This window comes from Excalfactoria chinensis, chromosome Z, assembly GCF_039878825.1.
Source record: "Excalfactoria chinensis isolate bCotChi1 chromosome Z, bCotChi1.hap2, whole genome shotgun sequence".
Classification (NCBI taxonomy): Eukaryota; Metazoa; Chordata; class Aves; order Galliformes; family Phasianidae; genus Excalfactoria; species Excalfactoria chinensis.
Window position 1 is genome coordinate 7,305,263 of NC_092857.1, and position 21,660 is coordinate 7,326,922.

The 21,660-nt window shown below is 38.9% G+C and overlaps 1 protein-coding gene across 8 annotated transcripts in view; it reads right to left on the minus strand.

Moving 5' to 3' along the window:
• Nucleotides 1-21,660, minus strand: part of UBAP2 (ubiquitin associated protein 2) — a 160,851-nt gene that overhangs the window by 119,141 nt on the left and 20,050 nt on the right. For 4 of the 8 annotated variants that reach the window (XM_072359568.1, XM_072359570.1, XM_072359567.1 and 1 more), the window contains exons 2-8: nt 21,096-21,241; nt 16,165-16,242; nt 14,524-14,634; nt 11,169-11,322; nt 9,566-9,643; nt 3,265-3,319; nt 2,047-2,150 (exon numbers count right to left, since the gene is read on the minus strand). In XM_072359568.1, the coding sequence (XP_072215669.1) occupies nt 2,047-2,150; nt 3,265-3,319; nt 9,566-9,643; nt 11,169-11,322; nt 14,524-14,634; nt 16,165-16,242; nt 21,096-21,200 (685 nt within the window). In that variant the 5' untranslated portion in view covers nt 21,201-21,241. The remainder of the gene's footprint in view (nt 1-2,046; nt 2,151-3,264; nt 3,320-9,565; nt 9,644-11,168; nt 11,323-14,523; nt 14,635-16,164; nt 16,243-21,095; nt 21,242-21,660) is intronic. The other 4 variants (XM_072359574.1, XM_072359573.1, XM_072359572.1 and 1 more) reach the window with 1 other exon arrangement.

Genomic DNA, 21,660 nt, shown 5'->3' on the forward strand with positions numbered 1-21,660 from the left:
AGGAAACCTCTCACTGTGCTCCCCAAATTCCTATATACGCCTTAAGCTGCTTTGCTGAAATTCTGTGCTGTTCTCACTGATGACGGTATGGTATAAGAGCAAAAACAGATGTGGCATTAAAAAGTTGCAGACGCGAGCCAGTGCATTTTCAGTTTCCACTGATTTACTTAGCAACAAATCCCTTGTACACGGATTCATGCACTCCGGGCATTTGTTTAGCCACACCCAGCCACTCTATTATTCCCAAGTAAAATTCTTCTGTTACTGAAGACTGAGGAGATACCCACAATAAGTAACAGAGTATGCATACAATAGCTACACTGGTTACAAGGACAGTCAAAATATTCAAACTCACTTATGAAGCAGAATCCAAGTCCAAGTGTAAACCACAGCCTCCTAGCTGTGTGCATCAGCAAATAACTAGAGAACCTTGTAACTCTGTCCCTGTCCCACATGCCTTTCTTGAATATTTCTTCAGTCAGTTAACTTATTGTTTCTCCAGGACTTGTGACAACACACGCTGCCTTCCACTACCGTGTAGCAAACATAAGCATATTCTTACAGGTATTTTCAAGTCATTAGCTGCTCAACTCCTTACCCAGTAAATTAATTAAAAAATTAACACAAATTACATAAAAGACATGCTCCTGTTTGCACTACAGCACCACATCATTTTAAAAGTAATTTCCTGAAAAGACTCCATGTTTAGCAAGAGTTCCCTTTCAAGTGCCATTAGAATACTCGGCACCACCCTCTGACAGTGGACTACCAAACGGTCAGGAGTGAAACTGCCAAACAAGCCCATCTAAACAATACGCCTGCTTTTAGCTTCTCTGGTTAAGTGAAAAAATGGCTTTTATGAAGTTTGTAAAGCTACACCTCAAGATCATTGCAAAGCTCAACAAACAAAACACTGGTCTCCAGTATCAGTCTTTTCCTTCAACACTTGACAAAGGGGTTGTGGGAAAAAAAAGAAAAAACAGTCAGCTTCAGCAATGAAAAAAGAAAGAAAGGTCACCCTTCCTGGCTGCTGATTTATTTTTTTTTTAATTCATTTGTTAGTTTAGTGTGCGGTTTTCTTGTTATTTTATTTTTAAGAAGTATCTTCTGTCAGCCAGTAATTCCCAGGTGTGTATAATAATAATGTCATGGATCATGACATATCTTGGCATCGTGACACAGGCTTTCCTTTGTCTTCACCTCCTGCCATAGAATATGGGAAGCAGCAACCCATCTTGCCTTTTTCCAAATCACAGATAAACAGGCCACATTCTTCAGCTCTGAATCACCATGAGATCACAGTTAAGAGGTTTCTTTCCAATCTGTATTGTCTCTTGCCTTTAGCCAGGAGTGCACGTTTCATACTCGAAACTTCATTTAGAAACACACATATGAATGCCTCTATCTTCAGGGAGGCAGACTGCCTTTCTGGCTTCCGTTCAAGTGCCCCCTTTCATGCTTTAGTAATTACTTCTTTTCAAAAGGTGTCAGATATCAAACCTCTCCTCCATACCAGGGACTCACACACTCAGGTTCTTATCTTGTATATATGGGGCTTCCATAGCCATCTCAGTGTCACCAAGTGGATTTACATTCATCAACAGATCTTCCATTTCTTTCTTTATTCTTCCGCTTAGGTATTCAGATGCTACAGCTCAATGCCTGTGAACCAATCACTTTTAGTAGTACTTATACTCTTAACTACAATAACGTGAGATCTTAGGACATACTTAAGATAACTAAACAATTCTTCACATACAAGGTTCTTCTGGTAACTCTTCAAAATCCCATTGTCTCTGAAGGGATTGTTAGCATTAAACAAAAAAACTGCAATTACCTTCCACTCAATTGAACCAGAGTTGCTTGGGCTGCAGCATGTGCTCTGCAATTTAACAGCAGATAAGCCACAAAAATGAACTAATACCTGTGCCATGTGAGATGTCTTCACAGTTTCACAAGTTAACGGAACACTAGCAGAATGGTTATTTTAACTACAATTTACTACAGCTCTTCATTCCAATCCTTTCACTTCTGGAAGCATCTTACCAGTTCCATCATCTGCATCATTCTCACCAGTCTCCCAAATCTCTGATTTTGTCCCAGAGCCATCAGTGGCAGAAGACTCCATATAGTCTGCAGGGTTAAATGTCCTAGAGTTTTAGAAGTTGAGAGATGGAAGAGAATACATGGGTCATTCATTGTACACAAGTGCCATTATTTTTATTTGAAGTTGTGTTACATTTAGTATCTTGATTTTCACATATTTATCTTGACATTTTGGTTTCCAAGAGAACACTTTCCTCTATCAGCAGACACGGATTAAAAAGGGAAAAAAGAGAAGTAATAGGAGCGGGGGGAAAGCAAGGAGACTTGAGAAACTGAACCAAAACAAGAATTCCTGGAAAAGCAGTTAACAGCAAACCTACTCCCCCTCATCCTATAACACATCAGTTTATATGGTCAGCATTAAGCCTTTCTCAGTGGCAGACTGATGAGAAACCAGTATTGTCTACTTTAAGAGCACCAGACTTGTGCAGGACAGAAGTCAGAACATCACTAAAAATCACTGATACCAATGCCAAAAAACAGATGCTGGTAACAGATGGGAAGGACTAATTCAGAAGAACTTCCTTTCAGTTTATCATTGAAACTATGAACAGTAAGGATCATTAGAAAAGTAAAAATAGCCTTCTGTTCATTGTGACACCACTGGTGTTACATGAAATGTCATTTCAAGCAAACACTGAAAGCAGTGGAGGCTATGCTTCTCTGAATCAAGTTATTCTGACAAAACTGAAAACAATTTTTAGAACTAATGATTAACTTCCTTTGATTCTGTTTCAGAGCACATGTATGTCCAAACAGCTAAAGCACAAAAGCTCAGAAACAGGAGAAAGTTTATAATCACTAGTCACTCTTTTATTTAGGGCTCACATGTTTCACGTTACAGTGAAACAAATATTTTTAAATTGGCTTTGGACAATAACCACTTCAGAGAACTTTCAGCCTCCCAGGCACTATGTGGCTGTTACTCACAGGTACAAATGAATTCAAGTTTGACACATTAACACTGAGTAAACTAAGATTAGGTTACCCAATTAGAAATACCGGATTAACAAAATCAATTTATCATCTAACTGAGCTGTGAATTTCTGCATACATTCTGATTTACTCTACATACAGCAATACGAATACATGCAGTAGCAATCAATATTGCTGCTGAGTTTGAACCTCCCCAAAATCTGAGCTCTGCATGTTTCTTACCCCATGCCTTGGGCTGAAAACCTCCCCGCTCCTCTCCCTCTGCCACGTCCAAACCCTAGGAGAGAAAACACCATTTAACAGCAAAAGCAGAGAAGGAGCCAGTCACTAGTCTGTCACACAAGAAAATACCATGATTGAAGAGTAAACCACTGCAATTAGTTAAATATACATTCTCACAGGAGAACATTTCCCTAATATCTGCAATCCCAGGCAACCTGGTCTAGTACTTCATCTACCAGTAGGCAACCCTACCCATGGCAGGGAGGCTGCAGCTAGATAATCTTTGAGGTCTCCTCCAGCCCAAGTCACGCTATGATTTAATTAAGTCGCAGTTTACTGAATGCCACAGCAGGACTTGCAATTTTTTTTGCTAGCTTTCCTGTATCTAGAGAAGTAGCACAAAATTCTAACAATAGGACTTACCTAAAGCCTCCTCCCAAAGGAGGCTGCTATTGCCAAGTCATTTGACAATGTTCAAAAATTTATTCCTATTTTCTCACTCCTGCCTTAGAGGCTCTAAAATCACAGCCTCCGTGCATGCTCAGAATGCTCCAGAAATTCTCCGTCCATGTGACAGGGGTGGGGGAAAGAGTGAACACACACGGGGAAAACTGCTTCAACAGAGGTCATCCCTACCTGTGACCCCATGCTCCACTCCCTTACCTGCACTCAGTTTTGCAAATACAGCCACAGATAAACCACAAAACAACCAACAAAACAGTTCACTGTTGGATGAGTTCTCTGAATCAGATGCCTCCTTGCTAACTGCCAGACAACTGGTCAACTTTTCATTTGGATAATTCACCAAAAATCAGGTAAACAACTATCATGATGCCTTCCTGCTTTTGCTTTGATGTTGTTTGGTTGACTTGGCTTTACCTTTTTTTGGCTTCCAGGCAATCTTCAAATGCAGTAAGAGACAGCACCAACTTCTCTCTGCAGTTATGCTGTATAAAGAGTACAACTAACAGTACTCTTAAAAGTTCTATGTATGCTTTCCAGCATAAAGGTCAACATTTCCAAAGACTTACTTTTTTCTTGTGGTAATTCACATTTTGCTATTCTTCTATCAATATTTTATAAGAAAACTAATGACAAGACAGTAGCTTATTGAATCTTCCACTGAGATTGAAGGAACAGATTTTCTTACAACCATTGCATACTGAGCAAAAAGCAAACAATGGACATCACAGAAAGAATAAAGTTACTGCCCCATCTCATACAAACATTCACAAAATCTCTTTCCACTTGGATCTGAAAGCAACAGCCTAAAATAAAGTCAATGTAATTCAGTCATCTCTGTTCCAGGAAACCAGGACTAGGGACCGATACTTAAAGGTGATTCCAATTAACATCCCTACTACTATCCTACCCAACATCATAATTTTAAAGGAACTATTTAAAACATTCTTCTATTTCTTTAAGCTTTTAACTCTGCAAACCAGCATACTGTTAGTTTTCCTCCTTCTTTCCAGAACACCTCTTTCAGTCAGCTAGGTTCACTCTGGCTATAACTTGTTTTCATTTAAGTTCTCCAGCATTCATTCCAAAACAGAAACAGGTGTTGAGTTTTTCTGACTCAAGTAAAATGCACTGGGGATTCAAAACTTCTATTATCAGAAAATCATCCCTGCACAGAAGGAATGGTTCATCCACTTCATTCAGAATGATTCTTCTCCTAACCACATGCTCACTGCTGGGAAGCACAAGATAAATGTAGGATTATCCACTAATTCCGTCTGTTTTGTAGAACACAGCTTAGCTTACAGATCTAAACTCCTCCCCTAGAACACATGTTCCACCTCAAAACTAAGATTTCCATGCTAAATGGTTTGAATTAGACAAGGAAGCATCAAGGTTAAAAAAAGAGGTGTAAGAATAGCTGAAAGGAGAAGAATACACACAGAGGTGGAACAGCAGGCAATATCCCAAAGATGTGTTTATCTCAGACTACATAGCAGTTGGACAGCCCAAGCTTCTGTTCTGGAAATGCAGAGCAAACCAGACTCAAGAGAGATGAGGAGATAAAGGCCTACCACTTACAAATAAATAACAAGGTGGATGTTTTCTATTCTGGGTATTCCATACTACAAAAACAAACACTGAGGTTTATCTGCAGAAATTCAAATCACATTTCTTATTTATCATCATAAAGCTGGAAGCGTTGCGTCAGTTTTGTATAATTTATATACTCTAATAGCCATTTGGAGAAGCAAACGGAGAAAACTTCCAATTCCACACTTAAACTGAAAAGAATTAAGTGACTTATGTTAAAACAAAACAATGAGGGAAAAAAAAAGAGGGACAATACAGAAACACAAGGAGCTTTCTTGCCAATGCAAGCAAACTACAGGAAAACTAAACAAACTTCAGACTGTGACCTCCCAAAAGGTCTACTCTGCATTCATGTTACAGGGAAGGAAAATAAAAAGCAACATCTTTGCTGGTTTTGGCAAAGAAAATTCCAAATATGCTCTATATGTTCTGTGCCAACTGTGCTGTGCAAAGCTTTTTTTTTTTTTAAAAAAGGAAAAAGAGCCTTTAGACACGCAGTTCTGGTTACAGAAGCTCATTTTCTTCCAGATAAAATCTTTCATCTAAAAAAGGTTGTTTGGCCCATATTTTTTGTTGTTGTTAAGAAAGAGACAATGTACACAAGCTGGGCTGGGCTGATATTTACAAAAACAGTCAGCTGCTCTACTTTTTTTTTAAATATAACCAGGAAAACTTTTGGAAGTTTGAAAGGCTCCTTAGGCTCCTTTGCAGGACCTTTCAAGTCCAAAATTAAAAGCTCATGTTTTTCCCTTTCACTTTTATTTTTGTTTTGCTAGAAGGAGCTCACTGTTGGTACTCTGATAGAATGATAAGGAAGATCGGTGTAGTAAAGTGACAAATTCACTCTCACTTTACAAATGAGGAAAATGACTACACATGAATCCAAAAATTTCTGTGCTAATCAAAGATCACAAGTACCTGCTACCCTGTTATCATCTATTAACTGTGAGATTTCTGTGGAACCATGCAAGAGCTGAAATCACAGCATAATCCCCCTGGGCATTCTCCTGGTCTTTTGCTATTTGTTGCCCAAAGACCCCATGAGACAGATAATGCACATAATTCATAGCCCTCATTGGGTTTTGGGTTGGTTTTTTTTGTTGTTGTTGGCAGTGGTGGTTGGTCTTGTTTCTTCACTATGGTTCCTTTTTAGGATGATTTTGTTAAGAGCCTGCACATCTAAGTTTCCAGAATCTGTAATATAATAAAGAATTTCTCAGGATAACTACCTGTTCTTATGGGTAGTTATCTCTGTATGTTCATTTCAAACCTGTAACATAATAATTTACCATACTCTCATTCGCACATCAATTGACTGATCAATTGATTTCGTCATAAAAAATTTCCTGCAGAAATTTTACAAATCCCTATCATACAAACATTTAGCCCACTAATTTTCAGGCTGCAAAGCCCTACTCTGCCTGCTCCTCACAGCCCATAAAGGCCATCTTCCCAGTACCTTTCAAAGCCTTCTGTAATTCTGCCACTCCCATTTCAATGGGAGTAGAGGGTACCCATTTCAATGGGTAGAGGACAGTGGGAGAAGCAGATGTAAGTTTAAAACCAAAGGTGTAAGAACAGCACAAAACAGCAATATGAAAAAAAAAAAAAAAATAGTGTGCCTGTAATATCTGTAAGTGTACATATACAGCACTACAGCTGATTAAAACACAAATAAGTAACAAGTCCTGAAATTGCAATCTCCTCTCCTCCCAATTCCTTCAGGAAATCCTATTCCAGACAGTTACAAGTCCTTATGCCAACAGAGATACAATTGTTAACAGTACTATTATAGTGATTTATTTTTTTTTAAACAGCTAAATTAAACTGATTCAAGAAATTCAGTTCTGAAAAGAAATACAGATGGGAAGGCCACCTTAAAAACATGAGTTCCTTGACTCTTTTCCAAATCAAGGTTTACAATCTGCTTAGCAAGCAAAGATTAGCAGCTGAGAAGCAGAGCGGTCCCAGCTGGGATGTGTCACAAAACACCTCCTGTGGAGCACTTTTGCTTTCTCTTCCTTGGTCAGTTAACACTTACCTACTTGAAATCCCTGATCTCGTGCATGCCAGCAACCAGCACTGTTTGTACACTGTATACCTATCAGCCCATAAAGTTGCAAGGAATGTCACACAGTCATTAATGGAAAATCTACTGTGTAAGGAAGTTAATGCCTACAGCACTAAGGTAGAACTTCTCAGTATCATGATTGATGTTTTCTTCCCCTAGTGAACAGTGTGCTATCGCCACTGACTTAATTCAATTTCTTCTGTTCTCAGAGTGTCCTTTCTTAACATTAGATTCTTCTACAATGAAGCAGTAAAACAGTGGGCCAACAATTTCCCCCTAGAAAGCAGCCAGTAAGATAATTCCAGCCTGAGACAGTAGCTTAAAATAGAGGAAGAGTGTGTTGCTCAGATATTAGCTGACCCCTACTTTTATACGATGCCTACACTCCTACACACCAAATGAAACACTTCTAAAAAAAGGGACCTGTGGTGATTACCAAACATCTATTTACTTTTAGCTGAAGTACTTCACCCCTATATTTCCCTATTTTGTCTAACAGTGAAGGCTAGTGAAAAAAAAAAATGGCAAGAAGCTTTTATTTAAAATAAAACCTACTCATATTGAAAGAAAGTCACGCATCCCTGAAATACTGAAAAGTAAATTATACAGCTTTAAATAATCTCCTGCAGATTTTGAGGGCTCACATTATAAAATAAAACACACTATTTCTACTGTATAATACACATACTTGTAACATAATGATCAGGAAGCCATTCAAAGGGTTTATCACAGTTGAAAAGACTTCATTGAGGCATTTTGCTCACATTAACGTAGAGTACGAACAATTTGATAAAGAGGTAGAGAAATGCTGTATACACTAACCCAGTAACAGAAACTGAATAAAGTTCTTCCCATTTTTTCAGTCAGGTATATCAGTTTGATACTGATGATTAAAAGCCTTGGCTTGAAACACGATATTCACCTGGAGAGTTTGTGCTGACAACAAATGCAGTGTATTGTTCACGTGGCTACAAAAATACACGTGGCTATAAAAATACAGACTGAACTTGAAATTAAACTCAAAATTTCACAAAAAGTCCTACCTTTGTATTTCCAATATGTATAAATAAGTATTTTACAATAAAAACTAAAGCACTTAAATTCCATCTGTGAACAGTGAATTATACCACAACCTCCTCTGCAAAGCTATTCTGTGAACATGTCATTTCTCAGCACCGCATTGACATGCACAACAGAGTAATTCTCACAACCCTCTGGAAGCTGTACATCTTTCCACTCTTCCATTCCTTCAGTATACAGATCTGGAGACAATGAAGTTTGATGTTCCAGTCGATGAATGCCTTGTTACTGGATACTCCAAATAAAAGAGTTTTGTAGGTAGAAACTCTTTTTTCCCTATAAGTCAGACATTACTTGTTAAGCTATTAGCTCTGCTGCACACTTAACCAGTTTCACTTCTTTAATACCCATTTTCCCCACACAAGCAGTACAGTTCCCATTCCTTTTGCTCTAAGAAAAATAAGCTTCTTCCCACTAGCTCAAATGAAAATCTAAACCAACTATACATCTTGTTTCCACAGCAAACAAAGGCCATCATCGTTCCTATCTCTTCTAGAGACTACAATTACAGTTGTACCTATGAGTCCACAGGACTGAGTCTTTCCCTAGCTCTGTTCATCAATACTCTCATGCCAATTCTTTTCTTAAACAAAAAACCTTTAAGGCCACTAGTGCTCTCCAACTGGGTACCAAAAACAGAAGGCAAACCTGACAACAGGATCCACTACAACAAAATGGCACAACAACATGTCAAATCCCTCCACAAGGGTTCTACAGAAGGAATCCTGCACTCTCCTGCTGCCAAGGTATATCTTGAGGAGTCCATTGCACTCACACAGGCAGGAGGCTGTCACAATTAAATTTGGAGAAGAGGTCTCCATAGCCAAAAGACACAAGTCTATTACACAAAAAAAATGCCATGAAGGTGATGTGCTGATTCTCTTAAGCCATTATGAGACCAAACAATGGTCTCATAGTAGTTAGGGATGTCAAATAATGGTTGCGGGGGAGAGTATCCAAATTGAAGGTGTCTGAGGTGCTCATGGATTCAAAGGATAGCCAACAGATGCTTAAAAATAAGCTTTTAATCCAGTACATGAGGGAGTTTCATTTCATGAGATGAAATCACTCCCGCACCAATGCCACCAATCTCACCTCTCCCACGGCCACGTTTGCCACGGTCTGAAGGCCTGTCTCCTTGATTGTTGTCCACTCCATTTTCTTCAGCTCTAACTGTGGAGAGAAGACAGCTTAAGAGAAACTTCAGAGACTTACACACAAGACAACACAGTCATCTGCTTAACTTGAACCAAGAAAGACTTTGAGAGCACTAAAGTCAAGATATCTCAGTCATCCTCTCCTTTTTGCAACCCTAGATACAGGCAAGTTGTTTACTTTAAATTGGACAGTAGGAAGCAAAATATCTTTTAAGAGAGTTATGTCTTCCAGCAGACATAGCACTCGACTTTTAAACCCTGGTCTCAACTCTCTAAAGAGGCAAGAAATTACCCTGCCTCGTGCTTGACTTTCCTGATAACATGCTGGTTGGCAACAGCAGAAGAGTAAAATAACCAGTAACACCAACTCTTCTCCTGTCCTTCTGTCCTGTGCCACATCTTCTGACTCCCTTAAGGGACTCCCAGCAGAGAGGAGGCTGTAAAATGACTGACCACTTAAGAGCACTGCTGAGAATTTTGTATTGCACAACATATCCAGGTTGCACCAACATAACCATTAGAGAAATGTGCATAAAGGAAAGAGGATAATATCAAGATTTGGTAATCATCTTTAGTTCATGTTTAGTACAGAAACAAGCAGCATATGGCCTTGCCAAGAAATGCCTCTCCACACTTTCATTCTTCTACAAAGATTCACAATGCCTCCACTGACTGGCACAGTATCTGAATATATTACAGCTATGAGTTACAGAATTTTAGTTGCAACTGTAAATATTTGTCCTGCTTCTAAGGGAAAAGGTGGGGTTCTTCTGGTTGTGTTCTTTTTTATCCCCTCCATTTTCTACTCATTTATTAGTGTTAGGATAAATGTTTATGGGTATCATAGAAGACACCGATACCTTAGATAGATAATTTCTGATAAAAACTTAAAGAGAAAAAAGGCAATCTGTATATTCAATGGCGATTTAATGTGATTCTACCTAATTCAGAAAACATCAGTTCTCTTTTTCACAACATACTGTTGTATCTGTATAAATGAGCAATTTAAATGTTTCTGTTCACAAAATACTTCCTCTGTTGTAGAAACTCACCTGCAGCTGGTTTATATGAGGAATATATGCTAGAGATTAATATTGTTCCCAGCTTTTTTATTCCCTTCATGAGAACATGAGAACATCTTCAGGTTCTCCCACTCATAAAAGGAGATGGAGCCAAGCTACACTTTTTTTTTTTTTTTTTTCCATTAAAAGAAACAAAAAACTATCAGCTGTGCAGTGACACATATTTGCTTTCAGGCAGTCTTACAAAGACTCGGTTCTAAACCTTACATAAAGGACAGCAAGTTGTAAAAGACTGATTAACCAAAAACAACCCATTTAAATTAAACTGAGCTGTCTCAGATAAACAAATGTAAAGACCAACCCAAAAATCAAGTAGATAAATCAAGTATACCTGTCAAATAAAAAAGGTGTAGTCATTTCAGCACTGAGCCTCAGCTCTGACAGACTTTGTTCCATTAAACATTCACTTTCAACCAGTTTCAGCTGCAAGAACCTTTTAAAATGAACCCCTATACGTACACTCTCGGCCACGGCTGCCTCCTCTTCCCCGTCTGTTGGAACTTCCCCGTCCACGACTCACTTCTCTGTCCCCTCGTTTTTCTCTGTTCTCTTTGTTTTCTGAACTTTCCTTTCCAAGGCTTTTCTTCTTTCCCCCTACAGTCTCCCAAGAAGTCTATTCAGATAGAATAGAATTAGATACAGAAGTCAAAAAGGAAGAGAGCTCTATAATATCAACCCACACCTGTTCACTTCAAAGGAAAAAAGCAGGTATTTCTATAATAGCAGTTAGTAATACATACCAAGACCTACACTGATATAAGGGGAAAATCTAAATCTATTTTTGCAAAGATATAAGAAACGAGTATTAGAACTTAAACACAGGCTAAGAACTTGAGAAAACAATGGGTGGCCACAAATAGCCAAACTACCCACTCTCATCATGAGCCACAGCTCATCATAGAGAGCAGAAGCCAAGAAATACTGTGTCTAAACACGAAAAAAAGACTAGGGTCCAACATCAGACCTCAGTTTTAATATAAAAATCCACCCTCGACATAAATTCAGTGATAATACCAATTCCACATGAATATACTCATGAGTTGAAAATAAAGTGACCAAAATACTTGCTAAAAACAATACAGTAATTCATGCATTGTGCAATTGTATGGTTAATCTACAGAGCAGAGTAAAAAAGAAAGGAATGATCTGCAAACAGTGAAGATTGCAAATACCTGCAGTGTTCCTCTAAGAACCTATTGTCTAGATACAGTTCTCATACAGGAAATCTGCTTATGTAGTTAAGCTGCCATTAGCTATGAAGAACTAAGGTAAAGCCCATGATCTCATGCCAACCACTATTTTTTGGTAGTGTCGTATTTCTTCTCAATTCAACAACTAGAAGCTCACACAAAGTAAGTAGTGATCAGCTAATCCAACTTGCCTAGAATTAATAAAACTAGTGTTACTGAGCAAGCAGGTAGCAAAGCAGTTCATAGATGTTCCAATGCCCTGTAGTAGACAGTAAGTATTAGGACAGTCACGCTTATTTTTTGAAGCAATTTGAGAAAGAATGCGAAATCACTACTCAATTTAATATCCAGTATTGAGAACTACACTGTCATAAACCAACTAAGGGTGAAGCACAGCTGCTTGTAGATTAGAATCAAAAAACAGCTGATTTGAGCAACACTTGTCTGTGAGACAGAAAACTCAGCCTCCTCCAGCAACTATTGTATGAGGCCACGCTCTTGTCTATGGTGGCTGGTGACAGGACAAAGAGCAGTGGTCTAAAAATTTAAACATAAGTTCTGTACAAGCACCCAGAGTAATTTCTTTACTATAAGGGTGATGGAGCACTGGAACAAGCTGTCCAGAGAGGTTGCAGAGCCTTCTTCTATGGTAATACACAAGACCAATCTGGACGTCTACCTATGGAACCACTGTAGTGAGCCTGCTTTTGCACAGGGCATGAACTTGATCTTCCAACCCCTGCAGTTCTCTATGCGTGTGAGTTCACCTGCCATAGCCCGTGTAACTGCATTACACACTAAGACACACCAGGAGTACTAGAGATCTTTCAAAAGAAAATTAAGTAACTGCACTGGCATCTGAAGAACCAAACCTAGATAGTTCAGAACACACTATTATTTCTCTAATGCGTACAGCACCAGACTTTTAATCATTTTAAGAAATTTCCCAAACTGAAGGATTCTGTAAACCATATGTAAAAGTGGACTCTTTATTAAAAAAGGTTCATATAACCTGAAAAATATCAGTAAAAGGACAACAATGGAAGCATCACATTTCCACGGTTTCCCACAAATGAGGATTTCAGGCAATCACAAGATCTGGCAGTGTACCAAAGAATTTATAAATAGACGCTGCCTACCACTCCATGCTCTTCTAATTCCTCAAACCGTATAGATATATCTACTAAATGAGGTAAAAACATTACGGTGCACTAAAGCAAAGTTCAAAATAGATCTGGCAATCTATACTCAGAACAAGTAGCACCTCTGCTCCCAGCCTTATATTATAGTACAACTGTTCTGGAGTACAATGGCCCTCCAACAAACCATTTCAAGTTGTAGGTCCATAATTCCACAAAGAATAATAAATGACTTCACATACTGATGCAGAGCTTGATAATTAATATCCTGTCACCCTTCCTCACTGAGCCCTTTAAGTTCTCAGTATTTCTTTGTGAGTTGCATTTCCTCTATGGAGAGCAATGTATTCAGAGAGACTTGGTCCACAAGTGGAGGTACTGTATCCTATTGATAAATGAATTCATAAAGTTTATAACTTATTACCATCACTTATAACAATTTGCTAGGGTAAGAAAGCTCTTTCCCTCAATCAAAAAACTGTTTTTCAACTAGAATATTACAAATACAAGAGAAGACAGAAAAGACAGCACATTACCAAGCTTGGTATAATCAAGGTGAGTTGGTCTCTTCTACTATCAGCTTACTCACACTCAGCATTACAAACTGCTGTGCATTACATGACTCCAACTCTTACAAATGAAGGATAGAATAGAAAGTTCCTTTGGTTAGAATGTTATGTGACTTAGCACAAAGTAAAGCTTCCTCACTAACAATAAGCACACCCTGATAAATCACAGGAAGTAGTCAACATTCAACACTACGAAAGGAAGTTCAGATTTCTTTCCTGATTTATATGAGATAGCAAATTGAATTCTATTTCAGATAAACCGTAAGAAGACCCTCCAGCAAAAACTTAAAGCAATTTTGTGAAAACCCCGTTGCCATGCAATGGTAAGTGACGCTGTTGCCACACTGATCTTAGATTCCTCGTTCTGTTACTCAGTGATATCAGATAAATGAGCAACACAACACAGTAACAAAAGAATTACTTGCTGTATCCTCTCTTGCTATTATTAGCTTTCTACTCATCTTTGAGATACAGACCTCAAAACTCTCATTACATTCCAACAAGAATTTCATGTCTGCAAGTACCTCCCTATCCTTTGAGGTTTATAGAGATTGTGGCAAACACATTACTCCCCAAGCCTCATGACTCATGACTGCGGAGGTGCTCCAAACCTGTGGAGGCCTCATGCTGACCTCAGCATAAAACAAAAACATGTTCCAAAAAAGACAGATACACCTAAATAAAAGATGGAAGACTGGAGGACAAACACAGAATATCCATGACTTTTTCAAATTTCAGCCTACTCTAAGGTGCGCACAAGGTAGAAGCTGCTTTGGTCTTCCTCATTTCTTTCAGAGGAACTTCAGTGGAGACATACAAATTTAAAGCTGCTAAATAGGACTTTCCCAATTGCAATCTCAAAGTAGAAAGGCACAACAAGCAAAAAGATTAGTTGAATACTGAAGTAAAACCTTACCGTGTCTGAACTTCCTTCCAGCAGTATGTTGATTGCTCTGTTCACATCCCCATTACAATCATGTAGTGCCACTATGCACTCATCCTGGTTTTTCCCCGTCACTTCCATAAGCTGGCAGTAAAAGTCACACATGTTAAAATATTCAAATTACCATCATCTAGTAAGAGTTAGTACCACCACAGATTCCAAACAAGTGTGCAGCTACTATGTCAGAGCAATTTAAAATCCTATATAAAGGTATCTACCTCGTATAGACCTGCTTACAACTTAAATAAGAGACAGGTTAAGTAACAATCAAGTAAGCATCTCTACGCATCTTTTTTTTTCTTTTATAGTTCATGCCTTCATCAAGTGCTGTTATCCCCAAGACAACACAGCCATAAAGTAAAGCATGGTGGTGAATTCAGATCCACGTGGAAGAACATCCAGAGAAGTTAACTTTCTCAACTAGATCAGCTTCTTTGATTTAAGTTAGCATGAAGCCACGCCAACTGTCTAAGTGATGGCTGCTCAAGAAGAGCTGGTACTGAATTATGCCTTGCAGACCTGCTGCATGCATCCTGAGTAGTATGCGACAGATACAAGCAAGACCTGTCATGGGGTATCCAGTATGTACTACTCATCAAGAAAAAAAACAAAAAAACAACAACAAAAAAAAAAAACAAACAACAGCAACACATGATAGAAATAAACGTGGACAACTAAGATTTTGCAGAACTCCTACAAAGAATTTAATTCTTAGCCTTCTGATCAGCAGAGCTACAGGCACTATTTCAGGGTCCTTAGGCCTTAGGATCTACAGAACTTCACTCCTGGCATAGCAATGAACAACTTTAGAGAAAAGAAAAACAAAAAGCAGCTAACAGTGCCTCGTTGGAGGCTTAAGAAAGGAAAGAAAATTAAGAAGCGTGCCCCAGCTGCTGCAGCAGTGCATTTACGACAGCTCTTATTTTAGGTGTGTTCCTATGTTCTACATGATCTGTGATGTGCTCACAAAGGTAAAATAACCAGTGCACCGAGCCAAACAGGTGTAGTTGAGCCCTCAGTACTCAACTATAACTGTGCAACTGAAGCTTGAAAGCATAAACTCAATGTTCAGCCTGATAGAAAAAACAGTGTGATATTTCCCTTTAATGCACACACAAATCCAGGAGGTCAGATTTTAATAGAAAAAAAAACCACACCACTTCAATTCACCTTTTGCTAATATTAGATTTTTGCTTCTCCTGAAAAACAGATGGTGATTTAGCAAACTCAGCTTACACTGGTGACCCGTTTTTCCCACATGCATGTACATGCAGACAAACTGAATGCACTCATTAATTCTGAGACTGCTAAGCATCAGGAGCATAGCAGAGACAGTTTGGAAGAAACATCAGCACAGATGGGTTTTGGCTAAAAGCCTTGTTTACAAAGGGAAATGCACCAGTGTAACTATACAGTCAGCATTACATTACTACACTGTGTCTTACAAGCAGAATTTTACAGTGCAATAAGAGCACTTATTGCTAATTAAATGTTTATCAGTCTGAAAATGGCTTAATCTAAATAATAATTGGCCACCCTAGCTCCAAAATGTAAACCATCCTAGGAACACCTTATTTGCAGGGCATAAAAACTCTGTACCATTAAGAAACATACTTGTTTCACTTTATCTTCAAAATCTGCATCATTCTTATCGTAGATCATCTGAGCAAGGCGAATCTGTTCTGCTGTTGCCTGAAAAACGCAAACATCCAATAATGTTCACAAAATGCAACAATGTTCTTTAAGAGTATCTCCTAGAGTAACTATTTTTCTCTACAGGTTCTCAGAAAGAATATATGCAGCAAATACAAAGGAGCTACAGAGAAGTGACTAACGTTTTCTTCTCTATGTCCATTTTACAGTTAAAAAGTTTATTGGAACAGAAGTAATTTCAGCATGTGGTTCTGATGTTCGTGCCGAAGCTAAAAGTCACTACACAGATAAGATAATCATGTAATAGAATTTATTACACAAGTTTGTTTTGATATTATTACTTTTAGTTTTATATAGTATCACTCCAGAGTCATTTTTATCATAAAAAAGCAGTAACGGTATTTTTCTAAATTAACCTACTCTTTAATGATTCCTGCTCCCATCACCTTCCCTTGACTCTCCAAATGTGACTCTGTAGATTTATAAATACTTAAACAGCAGGGTTGCACATCCAGATTCTGCCTGTGAACAGCTGCACTAGCTCTGGCCTCTGGAAAATGCTAAAGGATCCTGCTACTTATGAAATATTTGGTGCCTCTGAAACATTTCTGGACCACAAAAGGATACTCACAACTTCTCCAGAAATTGTTACACTGAAACAGATGCAGTAAAGCACCATATATCCTACTATGCGATGGATGCCCCGCAGACAAAACTACTCAGCACTGTTAATGTCTCCTCACACAGGGCTACTCTTCATAGCGTGACATTTGCAATCCACTTGAACTGCATTCCCCTGAAAATACCAAAGATAACCGTATGCTGCATGATCCTGGACCTAATTTGATTTCTCTCAAACAGAAAAGACATGCTATGGAAGGCTGATATTGAAGAGAACTAGTACCCAAAATGCAATTAGAGGTGCTGCAAATTTATTTCTTCATTAAGAAAGGGACCAGTTCATCCACTGAAATTCTTGAACAAAAGGATTCATCCTGAGTAGCTGGTCGAACCTCACCTTTTGTAGTCTCACTTCAGAGAATACCAACATGAAGTTCTGAGCCTCAAGAGTTTGACTCATCAGCCTCAAATTGCATCGCTGTTGGAGTTTACCACAAATACAAGCTCTGGAGAAGGTCGCCAAGCACAAATGCTGAGAAGAGTCTAAAAATTACTCCACCATACACCACCAGCTGCTTATTTGCTGAGAAGTTACTGCAGCTGTCTCAGTTCCTTGAGGGAAGTGACATTTGCCATGCCGAGAGGCAATGTTCCAAGACAATTAGTGTTTGTAACAGAGTTAAGCACTCTGTGCTATTTCACATTTCCAAAGTACCATGCTGACAGCTTCATACATCAACTGATAACACAAACAAGAGAATACTGTGGAATTCCCAGCTCCACGCCTTGTATTTCCCAGAGCACACCGCACCTTCATGAAAGCCTCTCAGTTAGTAGGGTGCTCCATGCAAAAACCCCCTTATTGGTGTCTGCCAGGAGAGCAGCAGAGAACAAAAAGATGTCCACCAGTTTCGGGACTTATGCCCTGTTGACACATCCTCTTCCTCTGACCAATTTCAGTTTCCTTGGGCCCACCACAATGCTTAAACTCAAGGCATTTCCTTTACAGGCATCCAAAGCAGAAAAATTCAGACAATGTAATTTCTGTATAGACATGACCACATATTTGACCAAAAACAGGAAGCCATTAAATAAATAAATAAATTGATCTGAAGTCCCCATCAGATGACCAAAATATACCCATTAGTAACAATATAAAATGTGGCAATATCATATTTTTTCCTGTGCAAGCAGAGGGCTTGGAAAACCACCAATATTTATGCCAGTGGACTACCTCCATACAGAGCTCAAGATTCTGAGGAAAAATAAAGATGTTTTTATTACACAAACACCAAACCATTGTCACAAGTTTGGAGATTACTTTTTTTTTTTTTTTTTGCTGAATAACTTGTTGTTCTTCATTTTTTAAGACACCGTCTTTATAATATTTTATTGTCCTATAAAATAGCGTGAAACTTTACTCAGCATTTCAAGATACATGATCTTTGCAGTGTTAGCACACAATACTGTGAATCAACAACTTACAACTCCCAGAAAACAGAAATGTACAAAGCACAAAATTAAGTGACAGCAGTAGGCCAGATCTTATAAATAAAATGTTGTATTTATTATCCAGATTATACAGAAAATATCTGCAACGTAACTTCTTAAAATATGATCATAGGATATAACAATAAAGAAATCTCCATGTAGGTAAGCAAAGTTCTTCTAGATTCTGAGAAAATAATCAGTAGTGATTAAACAGTAAAACAACGCATCTTTTTGTTATCTCTCAGGTTTGCCTAAGTAGGAAAGTTTATCTGATTTCTAAATAATAACAACATACAGTGCAATAAAGCTAGTTGCTGTATATGATGTGATCATCATTTCTATTGAACTGAGCAAACAAGTGTTTGTTAGGCAAGTAGAAAGAATAAATGGATAAAACCCAGAACATACGCAGTGAGACCAAACCTCTGAACCATACCAGTTGGAAACGTCCTCCAATAATATTCGTGCAACCTTCCACTGAGGGCAGGTCCCATCAGAGAAGTTGCCTGGGGCCAGACAGAGATCTCACCACCTCTCCAATCCTTACTTCAGTATTTGTTAACTATGAAGGCAGACTTTTTTCCTCCCTCTCCCTTTTAACAGCTGGAATTCCCAGTGTTCCAGCTCAAGCCATCAGACCTCTCTGATAAGATTCAGACTTCACCTCTCCCACAACCTCAAATTAGACATCTGAATAAAACCTTGCCTATCCTCTTAGGGCTGAGCAAACCTAGCCTTCTTGATCACCTCTTAATCATCTAAACTAATTTAATCATGTCTGGTTTCTCAGCCACTTCTTTACTAGACTTGCTCCCATCCGCTCAACACCTGTCTTGTATATGTCAGAAAAATAAAGAAGAAATCATAACTGCACAGAATATTATAACAGAACAGTTTGGATTAAAGGGACCTTAAAGGTCACTCACTTCCAGCCCCCTGCCATCAGCAAGGACACCTTCCAGTGGATTGTGCTGTCCAGGGCCCAGTCCAGTATAGTCATGAATGCCACTGGGGATAGAGCATCCACTTGTCTGGGCAAACTGCTCGTGTGCCTCACCATACCCATTGGAAATAATTGCTTCCACAAGACTAATCTAAATTTCCCCTTTTTTACTTCAAACCTATTGCTCCTTGTTCCATCACTAAGCTTTCAGATAAAAAGTCCCTTCCAGCTTTCTGGTACTCTTCATGGCACTGGAAGGCCACTATAATGTCTCCCCAGAGCCTATTCTGCTCTGGGCTGAACAAGCCCAGCTCACTCAGGCTGTCTCCACAGAAGAGGTACTCCAGCCTCCTGTGGTCTCCATGTCCTTCTTGCACTGGGACTTCCAAAGTTGAATGCAGCACTGCTCTTCCCTTGGCCACCACTTAGGTTAGTTAGGTATGACTTGCCCTTTGTGAGGCCATGCTAACCATTCACAGTCACCTCAATGCTTTCAGTGTGCCTTAATGTGACTTCCAGGAGAATCTGTTCCACCGTTCTTTCCAGGCACAGAGGTGAGGCTGGCTAGTTTGCAGTATCCTGGATCTTCCTTTTCACCCTTTATAGAAACAGAGGTTATGTTTTCCTTTTTCCATTTTTCAGTCACTTAATCACAAGTTTTCAAGTAGTAGCTCAGCCACTTCATCTGCCAGTTCTCTCAGGAACTGGGCAACTAACAGTGAAGACTGAGGCGAACAGCTGAGTATCCCAGCCCTCTCCATGTCAGTCAGACTCATGACCTTAACTCGCTCAGAGGCGATTTATCTTCCTTTGTTACCTTAGGTATCTGGAGAAACCCATCTTGCTGTATCTTACATTCTCAGCCATCTTTAGCTCTAGGTACACCTCGGATTTCCTAATCTGGTCCCTACGCTTCTGGGCCATGTCCTCCATGATGCTTGTCTCTGTCTACGCATTTATTTCGTGTGCTTCTGTTTGGTTAAGAAGCCAACCTGCTCACCACCCCACTGCACACTAAATTATAATCAAACAAAAACAAATTCAGCTTCATCTATTGAAAGTCACTTTCATAATCCACATATTAGCATGAATCACCAGTAAGTAAAACACGGCAATGCAAGGAGACTAGGGCTTAAGCTCACACAATTAATACTGTATAAAACAGGAAGGAAGTCTCTCTATGTTAAAGATCAGTCTGGAAAACAATAAAAGAGACTACTTCCCAAGGGAGCACCTCTAGACTGATGCATTCTTTGCCAGCAAAGAACTAAGCCAATTCTTGAACTGAGCCCAGTTTTGGAGAAGTACCTGACAGGAGAATAATGAGTTGCCAGAAGCAGAGAAACTCTGCACTCTCTGTAACCCAGAGAAGCACACAACTTAACTACTTGGTTGCTGGAAATCAAGACAATGGGCTAATCTCACATATGCTCTAAATACTTCCAGTCTACTGGTGGACAGTCTTCACCATTTCACTTTGTTCCCACCCACCCAAGTGCCTGTAAGAACAAGGAATCTTGTAGCAACATGAGGCTAGCATGTGGAAGTGCTAAAATCTGAAAACACTGAGGTCAAAGGATAAAAACTTTGACACACGCATAAGCACAGAATTCCTCACTGATGAAAAACATTGCTGAAAAACACAAACTCATTTAGAGACAAGAACACAGGAACAATTAAATGCTGTGGTAAATTACTAGACAATTAAAGTGAGCTATCAAATACCCTTCCAAAATAAGGCTATAATTTATTTATTTTTTTTAGTTTTTACTGTATTTTTGGAAGCACATTCCATTGCACACTTTCAACTTACAGATGATTGTACAGTAGCACATACCTGTACTACTTGTTTCAGTTGTTGTATTGGCTGTGCGGTTGCGGTTGAAATTTGCGTTTTGTCCCGAGTGCCCCGGGTACGTTCACTGCCCACCGAAGTCATCATATACAGTATATACAAAACAAGGTATGTACAAAATAGAAAATCTGAAAGAGAAAAAAGAACATGAGTTAAGATGTGGCACTGATTCAATATCCAGGTAACGCACAATGCAGTAGCTGCGGCTTTACTTGCCTTTAACAGGAACACTACACAAAGATTCCTGTGAAAGCAGCTCAAAAACACTATTACTGCATTTATCAAAGTCTTTATAGTAAAAGGGAAATGTAGGGATAAAAAGCTTTCTTATCAGCTGATCGGCATCTTTCTAGATCTGTAGTTCCAGACAATAGCTACAACTCCTAGACTTTTCTACCTGCTGCTCTGTAGAGATTGCAGTTCCACCTGCATGACTCTCTACATTTTTGCAATATCTCCTCTCCTGTTTTTATGCCTGGAACTTGAGCACGCTCATACCCATTCAGAACACTAATTAAATCATCGCTTTCACAAACCAGACAGTTCC